The sequence below is a fragment of the Eumetopias jubatus genome, unplaced genomic scaffold, assembly GCF_037043125.1.
Source record: "Eumetopias jubatus isolate StellerSeaLion01/CBP00866 unplaced genomic scaffold, mEumJub1_p1.0 scaffold_16, whole genome shotgun sequence".
NCBI lineage: Eukaryota > Metazoa > Chordata > Mammalia > Carnivora > Otariidae > Eumetopias > Eumetopias jubatus.
The window spans coordinates 66,307,339-66,323,335 of record NW_028274822.1 but is presented as its reverse complement, the minus strand read 5'-3'; the positions used below and the strand labels follow the sequence as shown (position 1 = coordinate 66,323,335).

General features: G+C 51.7%; 1 protein-coding gene across 5 annotated transcripts in view; it reads right to left on the bottom strand.

Moving 5' to 3' along the window:
• The window catches only part of MED15 (mediator complex subunit 15), a 64,814-nt gene that overhangs the window by 6,887 nt on the left and 41,930 nt on the right, over nt 1-15,997 (bottom strand). For all 5 annotated transcript variants that reach the window (XM_028094935.2, XM_088019439.1, XM_088019442.1 and 2 more), the window contains 3 exons: nt 9,788-10,032; nt 8,371-8,691; nt 7,164-7,292 (listed from right to left, as the gene is read on the bottom strand). In XM_028094935.2, coding sequence (XP_027950736.1) covers nt 7,164-7,292; nt 8,371-8,691; nt 9,788-10,032 — 695 coding nt within the window. The remainder of the gene's footprint in view (nt 1-7,163; nt 7,293-8,370; nt 8,692-9,787; nt 10,033-15,997) is intronic.

Genomic DNA, 15,997 nt, shown 5'->3' with positions numbered 1-15,997 from the left:
CCAAGCTCAGTGCTTCTGCTTCCTCCTGCGAGCCTGTCTCTTATGTCTAGCCACGGACTCCCCCGGCCACTCTCCAGGCTACCACAGGAAACCCCTAGGCCTTCAACATCCAATCCAGATCTCTTTACACCTGACAAGTCCTCTGGAAAAAATGCCTGATTCAGTTGGCAGCAAACATATTCCCCTTCTCAGGCCTTCAGGATCCCCTCCCAAGTCAGCCCAAGGCTCCCAGGCCTCCCAAATCCTGAGATGCCACAGACACATGTAGGACGAGGAGCTGCAACCCAAAGGCCTCTGTGAAGAAGGAAATGGCCAACCAAGGCAGCCAATGAGATAGAACCCCCACCTACCCCCCATGGTCTTCAGGTTTCTGTTCCGTCCAGCGGGCTGCTGGGGCAGAGGGGAGAACCACTGCCCCAGCTCTGCATTTTCCCTCCCTGGGCGTGTTCTGCCAGAGGCACAGGCATGTCTGTCACAGTGGCCAGCACACGCCACGTGATGCTAACTCTGCGCCTTCCTTCTGTCACCTGCCTATCACACAGGGGAAGTGGGAATTAAGAGGGAAGTGACTTGCTCAAGGTCACACGGCTAGCAGAGGAGTTCAGGCATCTCTGCACCGTCTACTCTCCTAGGGAGCAAGGACAAGTGTCTGGGAGGAGACCCTGCACAACAGCCTGAAGGGAAGACGGGGGGAAGGCAAAGTTCAAGCAGAGGGGACAGAGCCTGAGCACAGGTGGGTGGCAGGGCCAGGCTGCTGGGCTGCAGGGCAGCAAGCCTCATTTGGAGGAGCTAAGTGCTATGAAGAAACCTCAGAGGAGGCTGGTGTGACCGTACCCTCTAGCCCTCTCGGGACCACCACACGCACCAGACATCCCTGGAACTGCCCCATCCTCCTGGCTCCTGTACATGACGTGTCCCCAGGAGTCTCTCTCCAGAGCCAAGAGGAATATGGACCCCACCGTGGCAACACCTGCTTACACTGCCAGGGGGAGCCCATGTCACTCTTGAGCTCCTATGCAGGGCTCCGCGTGCAGCATAGAGTCCTGCTCTGTCATGGGTGCTGGGTCATGAAGTGCTCCTCCACAATAGGAAGATGCAGCCATGGGACATGCTGCAGGGTTGGGGGCAGAGAAGTGGCTGAGATGAGAGCCCACCCAGCCCTCTGTGGCACCTCGGTTAGCGGACGCACTGTCCTGCCGCACAAACTCGCTCCTCTAGCGAGCTCTGTCACAAGGCCTTTTTACCAGCAAACTCCAGCCACTTCTGCCCCCTACTATGTCATGACTACCAAAAGGGAGGCCAATGCCAAAGAAAGCACACTCCAGTCAGCGAGAAACTGCTATTGGCAATTTGGGGTAACCCTTAGGGGTCAGGAGGCAGGAAGGGTTACAATAACCATGCTGCCAAATGGCAACGCCCCGGCCTCAGGAAGGCCCCAGCCACTGTCTCGGTGGCGTGTGGTGGCGTGGCGCACGGCCTGGGGCCAGCAGCCCGTGGCCGCCTTGCACAGACTGCCCAGCTCACGGGTGGCAATGGTGGTGCCCGCACACAGGCCATCGGGGAAGGGCGGGATTGTCCGCTAGGGTTACAGATGCAGCTGCCTGACAAGAGAAACGGCATTTTACAGGTTTGGCAAATCTGGGGTGCTCACAACAAACCCACTAAAATGGAAAGCCCATTCGAATAGGGAACCTTCTTACCATTTTATTCTCAAGAATCCTAGAAAAGGGCCTGGCCCACGGAATGCACAACAGGACAATTTGTTAGACAAGTGACCCTGCCATGGAAGAATTCCAGATGTCATCCAGTAAGGAGAGCTGACAATTTATCTCTCTGAAAAGGTGTGATGTACAGAGAAGTCTTTATACACCCAGAAAGGAGTACACGTAGTAACTTCTACAGTCCACACAGTAAACTCTAGAACAGCACAGCGCTACAGAACCTTCCACCACAACGGACTGACTTGTTCTATGATCTGTGCTGTCCTGTAGAGGAGCCACTGGCTTCCCCAGGGCGCCCCTGGGCACTTGATATGTAACTGAACTTCAACTTAAGGAACTGAATTTTTAGTTTGGTGTAATTTTAACTAATTTAAATGTGAATACCTCCATATGGCTGATGGTTATATAGTATCAATAGCACAGCTCAAGAAAGCAAACCCTCTGCTTACCTTTGATTTCAGTTTACCACAAAAAAGACACCACCGTAACTATTTAAAACACTAAACTTTTAAAATTTTTTTTAAAAGGAAACTCTACCCCCAACGTAGGGCTTGAACTCATGACCCTGAGATCAAGAATCACATGCTCTACCAACAGAGCCAGCCAGGCGCCCCTAAAACATTAAACTTTTTCAAAAGAAAGTTAGCTCCCATCTTCCCCAGCAAATGAAAATAACTAGAACTATCCAAAATATTGAAATGAAAATAAACCCAGGTATTTACTCATATACGCTCACGAAACACAAGCTGGGTTTGGCTCATGTGAGGTTGGTCAGTCACTCTGAGAATCACAGTGAAGGAAGTCACTGGTGATTACGATGTGCCTCACAAAGGTGCTCAGAGGACCCCGAGCTTTCTGGGAGCCCTTGGGTGCTGCCCCGTAAATACCTGTGCTGAGGGCTATCTGCCCAAAGGGGTGGAGCTTGACTGGGCGGCAGCTGGGGGGTGGTAGGCAGGAACTGGGCTCCTACTTGCACCCCATCTCAGGCCAAGGCTGTGGTGATCATCTTGAGGTCAGAGGGAAAACAAACTAATCCCGCCAAGAAACACAGTGTGTGGGCGAGTGGAGAGGGGTGTGCCACTTCTGAGACAGGGAGCGCCCATGGGTGAGGGGTCTTTGGGGCTCGGGGCAGCCTGGCCTAAATGTCCCAGCCCACAACACTGAGGCCTGTGTAGGCATCAAGAGTCCACTGGAGCTTCCATGAATGCTGCCTCCAGACCCTCTCTGTCCTGGTGGCTGTACTCCTTCAACCTCTGATCTGCTGATGGGCCCACAGAGTCCTCAGGGCCCGACCTCATGGGCCAACGGGGTGGTTCTGGGAGACTAGGCTCTGGGGACAGACTCTGAAAGAGAGCACTCCACCAGAGTCACTATGAGAAGTCGACCATCATTAAAACAGAAGAGTCCACATAAGCCAGCTCGTAGCACCTTTCCTTCTTAGGAGTCAAAGTGCCTGATCAAAATGCCTCTGAGGGCCTGAACTCAAACCATCCTTCTCTCCTCAGGCTTTCAGGGAACTGGTTTCCTTCTGTAAGGACAATCACAGCGGGACAGGCAAGGGAAGCCTGGCACTCTGTACCTCCCAGGTACACCTCTATAAGGATGCAAGTCAGGTCTGTCCTAAGCATACAAGATGACTGCAGACTCCAGAGCTCCAGCATGCTCTGGAACAGCTCTCCTCATCCGCATATACTTCTAGGAGCATAAAGGTGGCAAGACAGGCTGAGCACGGCTGTGAGTCTGGGCCTGGCTTGTGTTGATGGGAACCCGGTGGTCTCCCGTGGCCTTGGCACCCTAGCTCTGGGCTCCGAGTCCGGGAATGGAGACTGCACCTGGTCCCTGGAGAGCGGGGTCTGCATGCACTCACAAGTGTTAAGATGAAACCAACTAAAACAGCAGGGCCAGGATCAGAAAGGAAGCAGATCCGAGAAAAACCCAAATGAAAATCTCTGTCACAGGAGGCTTGTGAGCTGGTCCCTGAGACCAGGGCGGCACAGATGACCATTCAGTCCCTATGGCAGGTATGCCAGGGACAGGGCTCTGAAGCAGGACAAGGGCCTGCTCTTCCAAGAAGCCTCTAGCATCACATGCGTGTTCCACACTCATACCCACTGGTCACACGCAGCGGGCACTGGGGGGCGACACAAGCAGTGGCAGATGCCAACCTGCTGGGCTGGGGAGGAGATGCTCCTACAGCCACACAACAAAGAACCTGCCAGGGTGGGAGGCCAGGAGGCCACTCTCCCGGTGTCAGCCAAAACTCGGGCACAGTCCCATAGAGCCCACCAGCCTGTCAGACACAAAGTGGGACATTGGTGGGGTGTGTGAGCACTCACAGGGTACTCAGGGAAACACACCTGTCCTCCCCTGGAGGGCCCACTGCCCGCAATGAGCGTGGGGCCGAAAGCAAGTGTCCCTGGGACTGGCTCTCTGGCCTGTGGTCAGCTGGGGCAAAGGTGAACAGTGTCCATTTACAACCAGTGCTGCCTTCAGAGGAGCCTGCTGGCAACTCAACAGCACCTCTTCCAGAGGAAGAAAGGCCTTGAGAAGTCAGTCAGGTGGTATGAGAGAGGTGGAGACCTTTTTCCAGGAAAAAACAAAAGTACTAAGGATGAAAAGCTTAAATCTAATCTGCTACTGTTTTTCTTGTAACTGAGAACTCCTGAGAGGGAAAGTTTATTTTCTTTTAATCACAAATCCTAATGGAAAACACATCGGTAGTGTTTACTGGATCACAACGAGCCGCACAGCCAACAACCAGCAACTCCTCGCATTCATTCTCAAGAGCAGCTATGTTCACTACTCCCAACGCCCACCTACCCAGGAAGGATTCAAACCCCACCCTGCAGGCTATAGGACTGCTCCCCGCATGTCACTGGGCCACAGGGCCTGGGGAAGAGGAGACCGAGGTCCGAGTAGTGCAACAAGGCTCAGTGCAGGATCACTGTACAGCAGCCGGGCTACCTGCACACACATTGGGGAAGTGTGCCTTTGAGGACAATTCCCTGTAACTTGAGAATTGTAGTTAAATTTCCATACACTAACAGAATAAAAGGTTAAGAGACAAAAGCCTAGGCATTTTTGGAAATGGAGACACGTTCTGTTCTGGATTTATCTACAGTCACAGGTAAAGTTTAGGGGAGAAAAGGAAGTTTAGTGCAGTTCTCTTGTCGTGTTCTAGTAAATCCCACGATGGGTGATGATGACATCACTTTTCACTTACACAAGTTATGTCAGATAAAATAGAGCCTGGGCTCAGGGCTCATCAATTTTCCTGGAACACCAAAATACTAACCTTTACCCCACCTTGAGAGCCATAGTTACCCATAAGGCTCACAGCACTGGTGAGCGTGATGGGGCGCCTCTCTTCTGCTCTGTCTGGGAGGGCAGACCTGAGAGACGAGGCATGGAGGGCTGTGTGCTCGGGCCCCCTGCCCCCAGCGCTTTTCTCACAGAACCACCAGAACCTGGCCATGCATCGGGACACGCGTTATCAGTAACCGCAAAAAACTGGAAATCATTTCAGGGTCCAAGAACAAGACAGTAATTAAGGACAGCAGAATACATTCATAAGCACTCAGTGTAAAGTGACACTGACGGAGGGTTTTTAATTATAGGAGAGGGGCTCCTGGCTGGCTCAGTTGGTACAGCATGCGACTCTGGATCTCCGGGTTGTGAGTTCAAGCCCCACGTTAGGTGTGGAGCCTACTTAAAAAAAACAATAATAAATAAATAAAATAAAAGTTTTTGCATCAGAATATCTGTAGCCTTGTCTTATCCACTGTGCCAACCCAGGCTGCAAAGGAAGGCTGTGAATCCAGAGATGCTCCCAGGAAGGCCTATCACACCCCAGGAACTCTGCTGCTACTAGAACATGTGAGGCAGGCCCGAGCCCAGAGACAAACCAGCAGACCAGCAGCAGAGGCCCTCAGGGTGCGGCCAATGGGCTGAGAGGCATAGCATAAGCTCATATTGTGCACGGCTGGGCTTCAAGAATGTTCCCTCTGCTGCCAGCACCTGGGAATCCCACTGCATGGCCACACAGCACAGGGCACAGCCTCTCACCCGCTCCCCAAGTTTGATCTGTGACACGTGAGACAGGTGGACATCACTCCTGAAAAACCTGAAGGCGCATGCCTCATAAAAGCCAACCCATCCATAAACACTCAAGTAATGACTCCCCTCATCGTCCCCAGCTATCAGAGTCCTACAATCTTCCCAGGGTCCCCACCTAAAAAGAAGAATCCTGGGCCCACCTTAGTTATGCCTTAGCAGAACTTAGGAGGGAAGAAGGTTACATAGCAAGGTTACTCTAGAGGTGACTGAGCCCTCAGTCAAGCTCCCACGCTGGCTGGGCTGGGTCCTCCAGCAGAAGCAGAGCAGGGTAACCGCCAGGAAGAACAGCCTGAAACCTGGGCTCAGTATGGGGATATGGGGTCCTGAGTGCACAGAGCACATCTGCTTTAGGGCTTAGCTATATGCAAACATGTCAGGTCCCTCCGCTGGCACACTTCTCCTCAGGCAGCTTCCCATGGACTGCAGCAACGTGACTAGGACCCGACAGGACCAATTTTGAGCCTCCTCCATTGGGAGATGTCATCAGACACTAACAGAACACACAGTATCCCAGAAGCGCTCAACATGTTCTGGTTACCTGACAAGGTGCTTGGCTGACTCGTGGTAATGAGCAGGGCAGGAGCGCAGCAGTGTGCTGGTGGCAGCCCAGCTCGGGGCAGCACCTGGACAGGTGGCACTTCCCCTAGCAGGCCTGTTCTGTCTAACGCCAACACTCTCTCCTGAGCCAGTGTTCCCACTGCCAGGTGGAGACAGAAAGAACCAAAGCCCCAGACGAGACGTCTCCCCTCCTCGGCACCAGCAGGAGATGGGGGGATGGGGTCTGTGGAAAAATCACGAGGCCCGATCCCTAACCCCAAACACCAACAAGAATCTGGCCGCTACTGGGAAAGGCCGGGTGAGGCCTACTCTGCCCCATCAATATCCAGTATGCAGAGGGTGGGCATGGAGGGCCTCAGCTACACGTCTCCGCACAGAGGGCCAGCCCTGGCAGCCAGCCAGCGAGCGGCCTCAGCACAAGCCTGTGTGGTCTGCTGGTGCTCTTCCGTTCCCAGAGTGCTGCTGTGCACCGCCTGCCAGCCCTGCGCTCCGAGCTGAGGAGAGGCTGAGACCCCAGTGCTACCCTCTCCAACACGTGTTCTCAGAGAAGGAAGGAAGGGGGAAGATGGAGGGTGTCTGAAGAGAGGTGGGGGGGCTCCAAAAGGACCAAGGCGAGCTGGCCAACTCAAGGACCCCAAGGACTGGCTCCCAGACTGCCCCTGATCCAACCAGGCCCCTCACTGGAGGGTGCCTGACATCCAGCTCCACGCTCAGGCGGACAGGCACCTGCCAGCAACTATGGAAGCCCTTGGCTGTGAAGGCCCTCACCTGCACTCCGGAGCCCACGATCTGGGAGGCCTGTGCTGTCGGCACCGCCGTCTGCTGCTGCACCTGGGGCTGCACCTGCTGCACCTGGGGCTGCACCTGCGGCTGCTGCACCACCATCGGAGTTCGCACCTGGGACAGAACGGGAGAATGCGATCTGGACACTACCTCTGCGGGAGCTCTGAATCTTGAAGCTTTTCATGAGAAGCGACGGGATCGTCGTGACTTCACTGGCTCTGATGTTACCTTGCTGACCTTACCCATTTCTCATTAGGAGTGTCCCATCCCAGCCTGGCTCTGAGCCGAGCCCCACCTCCCCTGACTATGATGAGCAGTGTGGCCCTCCCACTGGGGGTCACCGTATAGCCACCCCTACCATCTACTGCTGCAAACAAAGTGATGGTTCCCAAGGCCAAGTGCAAAGCCCAGCCTGCTCGACTTCTGGGCCAAGCACACTGATGGTCTGCGAGAGCCCCATTTAAAGCCCCTACTCCTCAAATGAAACCGGGGCTGGTCCCCAGGTGACAGGTGTGACCATACCTTGCTTCTCACGACCCGCCCCAGCCTTCCAGCCTGGCCCCGTGGGCCTCCCATTTGCCCGCCACTCAGTCCAAGCATGGCCCATCCCCACCCCACTCAATGAATCAAAAACAGCAAAGTCCATGAAAACCAAGGAAATGAGCCGAAAAAAACTATTAAAACGGCCCCTTGACACAGCTCCCCCTGACCTGATGCCAATATTGTGTCCTCTGTATAAATGTCACTGACTGTATTTGCTTTGTACAGCGATGCATAATAAGACCGACAATAACACTATTTTCTGTTAATACCCTTCCTCACAAATATGGTAACGACAGGGATCTTTGCGCAGAACGCAACTCTGAGCAGTTAGCAAACCACTGTGGACTCTCAGGGAGGCCGCACACCCTCCCTCACAGCGGGAACACGCATGCTGCTGACCACCTGACCACTGGGTCTTACAACGCCACGGCCGCTGCCGGACTCAGGCAGGCTGCTCGGAAGAACACCGCTGCCCGGCGACCGGGACGCCTCCGTGCAGGGTACAGTAGCTCTTGGAATGCACGCTCCTTTGCCAAGCTGGATGCAGAGGCCGGCATGGGGAAGAGCCACCTGCATCCCAGTGCTTAAAGAGTACACGCTGGCCCTAGCCCCAGAGCCCCGGAACCAGCTGCCGGCCACGGGTACTCACGAGCTTCAGCTGTGGCTGGGCATACAGCATCTGTCCGGGGAGGGCCGGAGCCTGGGACACCAGGGGCTGGGTCTGTGACTGCGGCGGGAGCTGCGGTGGCTGGTTCTGAGCAACCGGTGGCTGCTGCGGTGGCGGTGGCGGCTGGTGGTGCTGCGGGTGGTGCATGGGCTGCAGCTGCTGGGGCAGGGCCTGAGAGGGGGGAGGCTGGGGCTGCTGCATCGGTGGCTGCTGGAGCGGCGGCTGGGCCTGCAAAGCTTGCTGTTGCTGCTGCTGCTGTAGCTGCAGCTGTGCCATCCGCTGTAGCTGCTGCTGTTGCTGTATCTACGGGCAGAAGGAGCCGGACTCGGTCACCCCACCCGCCTCTGGGCCCGGGGAGCCTGCCTGGGCTGCCTCACAGGGCACTGAGGACACGCCGAGTGTGTGCCCATGCCCCTGGCCACCGGAAGCTGGCTGCACCTGAGTCTGAGAGAGCGGAGGTGCGAGAGAAGGACCCAGAGGGTTTTAGGAAGGGTTACGTGGAGGTGCAGCCCCACAGACGCTGGGGGTAAACACTCGGGTGGCTGCAGACCTCTGAGGGCTCCCCGGGGATGCTTGTCTGGTCACTAGAGTGGGCAGCAGCACAAGCCTTGGGAAGACAGTCAACATCCGCTATCCAGGATGAGGAGGAAAAGTGGGACTAAGGCCCACAGTCAGCTCTGGGGGAGGGGGCCTCCAAGACCCAGGAGGGGGGCCACTGGGAAATGGAGGCAGCAAGCCAAGGCCTGGGGAGGGTGGGCAAGTGGAGAGGTCCCCTCAGGTCTTCCCTCCCTCACCCAAGAGCAGACCTGACGATGGATGCTTAATACGTCTAGATGCTGCCTGCCAACCACGGGAGGAAGAAAACAGTTTCTTCTAAGCAGAGCTTCTAATGTGACACTGCCATTCCCCCGCGGGAGAGATGAGGTCCGGTCAGAGCTGTGTCCAGACACCAAAACACTCAGAGATAAAACTGGAGGCATGCAAGTGCTCAACAGAAACACGCTCACAGGACGGCTCAGGCATTTCTGCACCTTGGTGTGCTCTTCTCACTTCTTGCTTTGGTTAACTCCTACACGAATCGCTTGCACCCGGAAGCCTCCATGGATCCAGGGCTCCCCACCCCCTGCACACAGTAGGCCCGTGGCCGACACCAAGCCTGACAGAGAGGCCCTCCTCGTGCCATCCCAGTGCCCTCCTGACAAGTTGGGGCCTCTCTCTCCTCCTCATCCCGGGCTCTGTGGGAAGCCCCCAGCGGAGGAAGCCGGGGCACCGGGCGCCAGGAGGCGCTGTGGCGGCCTCCGACCCAGCCCTGTGGCTGGTGCGTGTCCAGGGCTCCAGGACCACAGCGTTCGGGTTGGGGGCGGGGGAGGCTGAGCACGGGAGCCGGGGCACCTAGTACCTGCTGCTGGTTTTGATGATGCAATTTAATCAGGTGTTGCTGCTGCTGCTGCTGCTGCTGGAGCTGCTGCTGCTGCTGCTGCACCACCGCCTGGAACTGCTGCTGCATGGCATTCTGCTGGGCCTGGAACTGCTGCTGCTGCTGCTGCTGCTGCTGTTGCTGCTGCTGCTGCTGCAGCGCCACCTGCTGCTGCTGAAACTGCTGCTGCTGCTGCTGCAGCGCCACCTGCTGGAGCTGCAGCTGGGCTGCAGGCAGAGCGGCGAGTCAGGCGGGGCACGGCGGCGTGCGGGGACGGCGGGCACGCGCCCGAGGCGCCCACAGGCGTCGGAGGCCGGCGCCCCGGTCAGAAGAGCCCCACGGGGGCGCCGGCCACAGCGTCTGTGTTCATTACGGAACGTACTATTCGCAATTTCTCTCTGACAACAGAGAGAAAAGGGCCAACTAAGTCTTTCCAATGGCCAAGAGGCCCAGCCTCTGGCAACCACTGGGCTTTCTGTCTCAGCAGTTGCCTATTCTGGACATTTCTCATCAGTGGCATCTCACAGTATGTGGTCTTTGTGACTGGCTTCTTTTGTTGAGAGTAACATCTACAAGGGTCACCCCTGTTGCACGTGCCTTTCATTTCTCTTTACCGCCTAACAGTATTCCAAGATTTGGATACATTTTGTTTATCCACCCATCAGCTGATGGACATCTGGACTGTTTCCACCTTTTGGTGGTTATGAATCATGCTGATATGAGCAAACATTTACAAGATTTTCTGTGGTTCAGTTTCTTCTGGGGTGATGAAAATGTTCTAAAATTGACTGTGGTGTTCAAATCCTGCACAACTCTGTGAATATGCTTAAAAATCACTGAACATGGGGCACCTGGGTGGCTCAGTTGGTTAAGCGTCCCCCTTCTGCTCAGGTCATGATCTCGGGGTCCTGGGATTGAGCCCCTCCTGGGGCTCCCGTCTCAGCGGGGAGCCTGCCACTCCCCCAGCTTGTGCATGCGCTCTCAAATAAATAAAATCTTTAAAAGTATCACTGAATGTGGCACTTTAAATGGGTGAACCACAAGAATGTGAATTATATTTCAATAAATTTGTTATTTAAAAAAAGGAAATAATCCAGAGAGATCCTTTGTACACTTCACCCAGTTTCCCTGATGGTATCATTTTGTAAAATTATAACATCATAACACAATCAAGAATGTGCGCTCTTAATGTGTGGGTGTGTATATAAAGTTCTATACAATTTCCTCACCTGGGTAGATTCAGCCACTATTGGACTCAAGTTATTGAACAGTTCCAACACCACAGGGATCCCCCAGCACCCCAGACAACCACTAAGGTGCCCTCTGTTTCGAGTATTTTGTCACTTCAAAAATGTTATGTAAGTGGGGGCTCTATAAGATGACTGGCTTTTTCATTTAGCATGACTCCCTGAAGACCATCCAGGATGTAATGAGTATCAGTAGCTCTTTCCTTTTCACTGCCAAGTTGTATTCCAAGGTACCGGTGTCTCTGTTCAACCATTCATACCATAAGGGACAACTGGAAGTGATCGCAGATTTGGGCTATCATAATGCTGCCATGAACATTCGTGTACAGGTTTCTGTGGGACTGTAAGTCTTCATGTCTCTGGGATAGATGCCCAAGAGTGCGACTGCAGAGTTGTATGTTTAATTTTTAAAGAAGCTGAACCATTTTACATTCCCACCAGCATTGTATGAGTGATCCAGTTTCTTCTCATCCTTGCCAGCATCTGGGAGTGTTATTTTAGCCATTCTGCTGGTGTATGAATTTTTAAATTTATCTTTTCGTTACAGATTTCTGTTTGACGGAGAGAAGATGCTGTGTGTATGGCAGCACTACTGTGAGAGTGTTGAAGCTTGCTTTATGGTTTATTCTTGTAAGTATATTTGTTCCACCCACATGCCTAGATGATGGCGCTGTGCCAGTCTTCACTAAATGCATCCCCCGTCATCTGCGTAACTATCAGTAACTGAGAAGAGGAGCTGCCCGACACAGCTTTCATTTTAAATTTCATTTTAAAATCTTTCCGTATCTTATATTCAAGGTGGGTTTCTCGTAAAGGTAATACAGCTGTACTCAATCTCACATTTCCTATCTTTTAGCAGGAAAGTTTTGTCTACTCCCATATATTGCGATTACTTGTATTTCTCAACTTATTTCCTTTTCTAAGCTTCTTTCCCTCCATTTTTTTGTTTTCCAGCTTTATTGAGATAGAACTGACAAATTTTTTCCTCCTTTTCTGAATTTTATATATATGTGTATATATATGTGTGTGTGGGGGGTTTTTTTTTTTTTTAGAGATTTAATTTTCAAGTAATCTCTAGTCAACACAGAGCTCGAACCCACAACCTTGAGATTAAGAGTTACACGCTCCACCGACAACCAGCCAGGCGCCTTCTGAATTATATTTTTGTTGGTTGGATGGTTGAGCTGAATTTTGCATGTCATTTGGGTTTTTGGTTTTTTTCTTACTCCCTCTTCCTACTGGTTTGGGATTTACAAACTATTTCTATTGTTTTGGCAATTACTTTTTCCTTTTTTTAAAGCAATTATTTTTTCAATTTCATCATGCATATTTAACTTACCAAAGTATAAAATATACCCATATATTTTTTTAAGATTTTATTTATTTATTTGACAGAGAGAGACAGCGAGAGAGGGAACACAAGCAGGGGGAGTGGGAGAGGGAGAAGCAGGCCTCCCACTGAGCAGGGAGCCCGATGCGGGGCTCGATCCCAGGACCCTGGGATCATGACCTGAGCCGAAGGCAGACGCTTAACGACTGAGCCACCCAGGCGCCCCCAAATATACCCAATTTTAATCTCTTTCCCAAATACAAGAACCTCAGAATACTCTGTTTTTTAAAGTAGGTTCCACATGCACATGATAGACCTGGTATCTATCCTTGGATACACTTCCTGACTTCTATTTAGTTTGGTCCCTGTTTATCTTCTTACACCCACATAGCACACTTACATTAAGAGGCAGGACAGTGGGGTGCCTGGGTGGCTCAGTTGGTTAAGTGTCTGCCTTTGGCTCAGGTCATGATCTTGGGGTCCTGGGATCGAGCCCCGCATCAGACTTCCTGCTCAGCGGGGAGCCTGCTTCTCCCTCTCCCTCTCCTCCTCCCTCCCACTCATGCTCTCCCCCCTCAATAAATAAAATCATTAAAAAATAATAAACTAAAAAAAAAAAAGGGCAGGACAGGGTGCCTGGGTGGCTCAGTTGGTTAAGCGACTGCCTTTAGCTCAGGTCATGATCCTGGAGTCCTAGGATCGAGTCCTGCATCGGATTTCCTGCTCGGCGGGGAGTCTGCTTCTCCCTCTGACCCTCCCCCTTCTCATGCTCTGTCTCATTCTTTCTCTCTCAAATAAATAAATAAAATCTTCAAAAAAAAAAAAAAAGGGCAGGACAAAATAATGGCTGGAGTACAGCCTCTGACCCAGACTGCCTGCACTCAAATCCCAACTCTTGTCACTGCTCTGTGCCTCAGTCTCCTCAGCTGTGGAAAAGAGACAATAATAGTACCTACACACACTAAGAATTAAAAATGTTATAGAAAAAACACTCAAAACAGTGCTTGGAATGTAGCATGTCTGTATAGTTAGCTGGGAGCATTATTATTTTACAGAGGTGATTTTTGTTTATAAACCACCAAGGGTTCTCAACCTTGTCCCAATGAGTATTTTGGGATAGACAATTCTATGTTGTGGGGGGCTGTCCTGCACACTTAAAAGGTTTAGCAGCATCTCTGGCTTCTACGCTAGATGCCAATAGCACCCCCCCAGTTGTGACATCCAAAATGTCTCCAAACATTGCCAAATATCCCCCAGGGTACAAAATAGATGAGAATCACTGGTTTAGATTTACACACGCTTGCTACCTTACATAAAAAAAAGTTTCTTCTCCTATTTTACATCTGACATCACAGGAAGGATGGTCTGAGAGGTAAGAGGAAATGGTGAGCAAATAAAAAACCTTTTAGGGATGCCTGGGTGGCTCAGTCGGTTGGGCACCTGCCTTCGGCTCGGGTCATGATCTCCAGGTCCTGGGATTGAGTGCTGCATTGGGCGCCCTGCTCAGTGGGGAACCTGCTTCTCCCTCTGCCTGCCGCTACCCCTCCTTGTATGTTCTGTTTCTGATAAAAAATGAATGAAAATCTTTAAAAATTTTTTAAATAAATAAATAAAAATAAAAAACCTTTTAGTGAAGGTCTCTTGGGCTTTGTTTATTGAAAATGTCTGCTTCCCCCAAAGCCTTGGGAGTTTTGCTGGCACACACTGTGGTCAGCAGCTCTATCCCCAGGGCTCTGACAACCTCCTACTCTCTTCTGGACACCATCACCAAGTCCACTGAGTCTACTTCTTGTTCCTTTCTAGAAACTGGCTATTGTTAAGATATTCCTCTGGCCTTTGGTGTTCTGTGGTTTCCCCAAAATGGGTTAAGGCATGGATGCCTTATTCATTCTGCACGGGACCACAGGGCTTTTCCAGCCACCATCTCCTCATATACTGGTGTGCTTCTGTTCTCTCCACTTGGTCCTTTTATTAGTTGTTAGACTCTGATTTTATCCTCTGCATTTCTTTGGGGGGCGGGGGGAGGGACAGAGAATCTTAAGCAGACTCCATGCCCAGCGTGGAGTCTGACATGGGGCTCGATCTAATGATCCTGAGATCATGACCTGAGCCAGCCAGGTGCCCCTTATCCTCTGCATTTCTTACCCTCCTATTTTCCATGTCCCCTTCTCTGGGCTCCATTCTAGATAATTTCTTCAAATGTTGTCTCCAGTTTACAAATTCTTTCTTCAGTTGTATCTAATCTGTTCATTCATTTCCACTTTCTAGTTTCAATAATCTTATTTCTCGTTTCTACAAGTTCTACTTGGTTCCTTCTCAAAGCTGCTTGGTCACTCCACCAGGTATCACAGTGCCTGTTCATTTGAAATTCCATCCTTGATTTCTTTAATCACGCCAAGCCCATAGCTAACAGTGGTTATGTGTGTGGGCCCTGGGCATCTCCACATCTGTTTACTGTTTCTATTCCACCTCATGGTGTCTCTGCTTTCTTTCAGGCCTGCTGGTCTTTGATTGTGTGCTCACTGCTTGACCTTAATCTGTAATTCCCACAGGCCTCAACTGGGGGCACTGTCCTCCAATCTGCCCTTGCTTCTGGGGGAGCTAGGGATGTCAAAGGCCCCAACACAAATCCCACAAGACAGAGGGATGCCAAACTTACTTTCCCCAATCTTGCAGTGGGCCAAGGCACAGCAGGCAAATTGCCCTACCTTCTGCTGGCCCAACAATCCAAAATGCAGCTAGGATCTAACTGTCTAGAAGGAGGACAGTTCCTCAGCATTCCGTCCGTCAAACAGCCAGAAATAGGCCTTATTTTCAAAGTTGGTTTTATAGGCACATGATAAAAATTCACTGAGGAACAGAAATGTAGAGTGAAAAGTAAGTCTCCCTTCTAATGCTGTATTCAAGCCCCCGGTCTCACCTACAGTCAGTGGTTTGTTTCCACGACTGATCCAGGGCACCCAGGGACTATCACAGCGTGCCTTGGACTATCCTTTAAGAACCTTTGCAAAACCTCTGACCCAAGCCCTGCCCTGAAGCTGCCTTAATCACACAGTGGCATTTGGAGAAACCGTCAGAAGGGAATAACAAATTCCCAAAGGGCCACAACACCTACTTCAGCTAGACCAGGCAGGCAAGAGGGCCAAGGCAGAGAGAGAAGGACTCTGAAAGGCAGCAGTGGGACATGAAAGTAGAGAACCCACATCAACCTGCACAGAAGACCAGGTCCCTCAGAAGCTAAAAACAGGATGTGGGCCAAGGTCAGACTGGGGAGGGTGTGGGCAGGATGCCCAAGCTTTGCCACTGAACTGACGAAGTCTTAGGAGTGAGACCACAAGGCAAATAATCGTAGCATTCTAAACTCATACACTTTAAAACTGTTTTTTATTATAGAATATAAGTCTGTGATTTAAAAAAAAAAAAAAGGTTCAACAAGAGCATAACATAAAAAAAGAGCCAGAACTGGTATTTCTCCTGGGCATCCTTCCATAAGCCGGCCCGCACATGTGTCGGGTATGGTACTAGAGAAGAGGGGACACAACAGTTGGAGATGAACAATCAAGCGAAGAGATGAGTGTCAGATGACAAGACGTCAGTAAGAAGAGAATGATGATC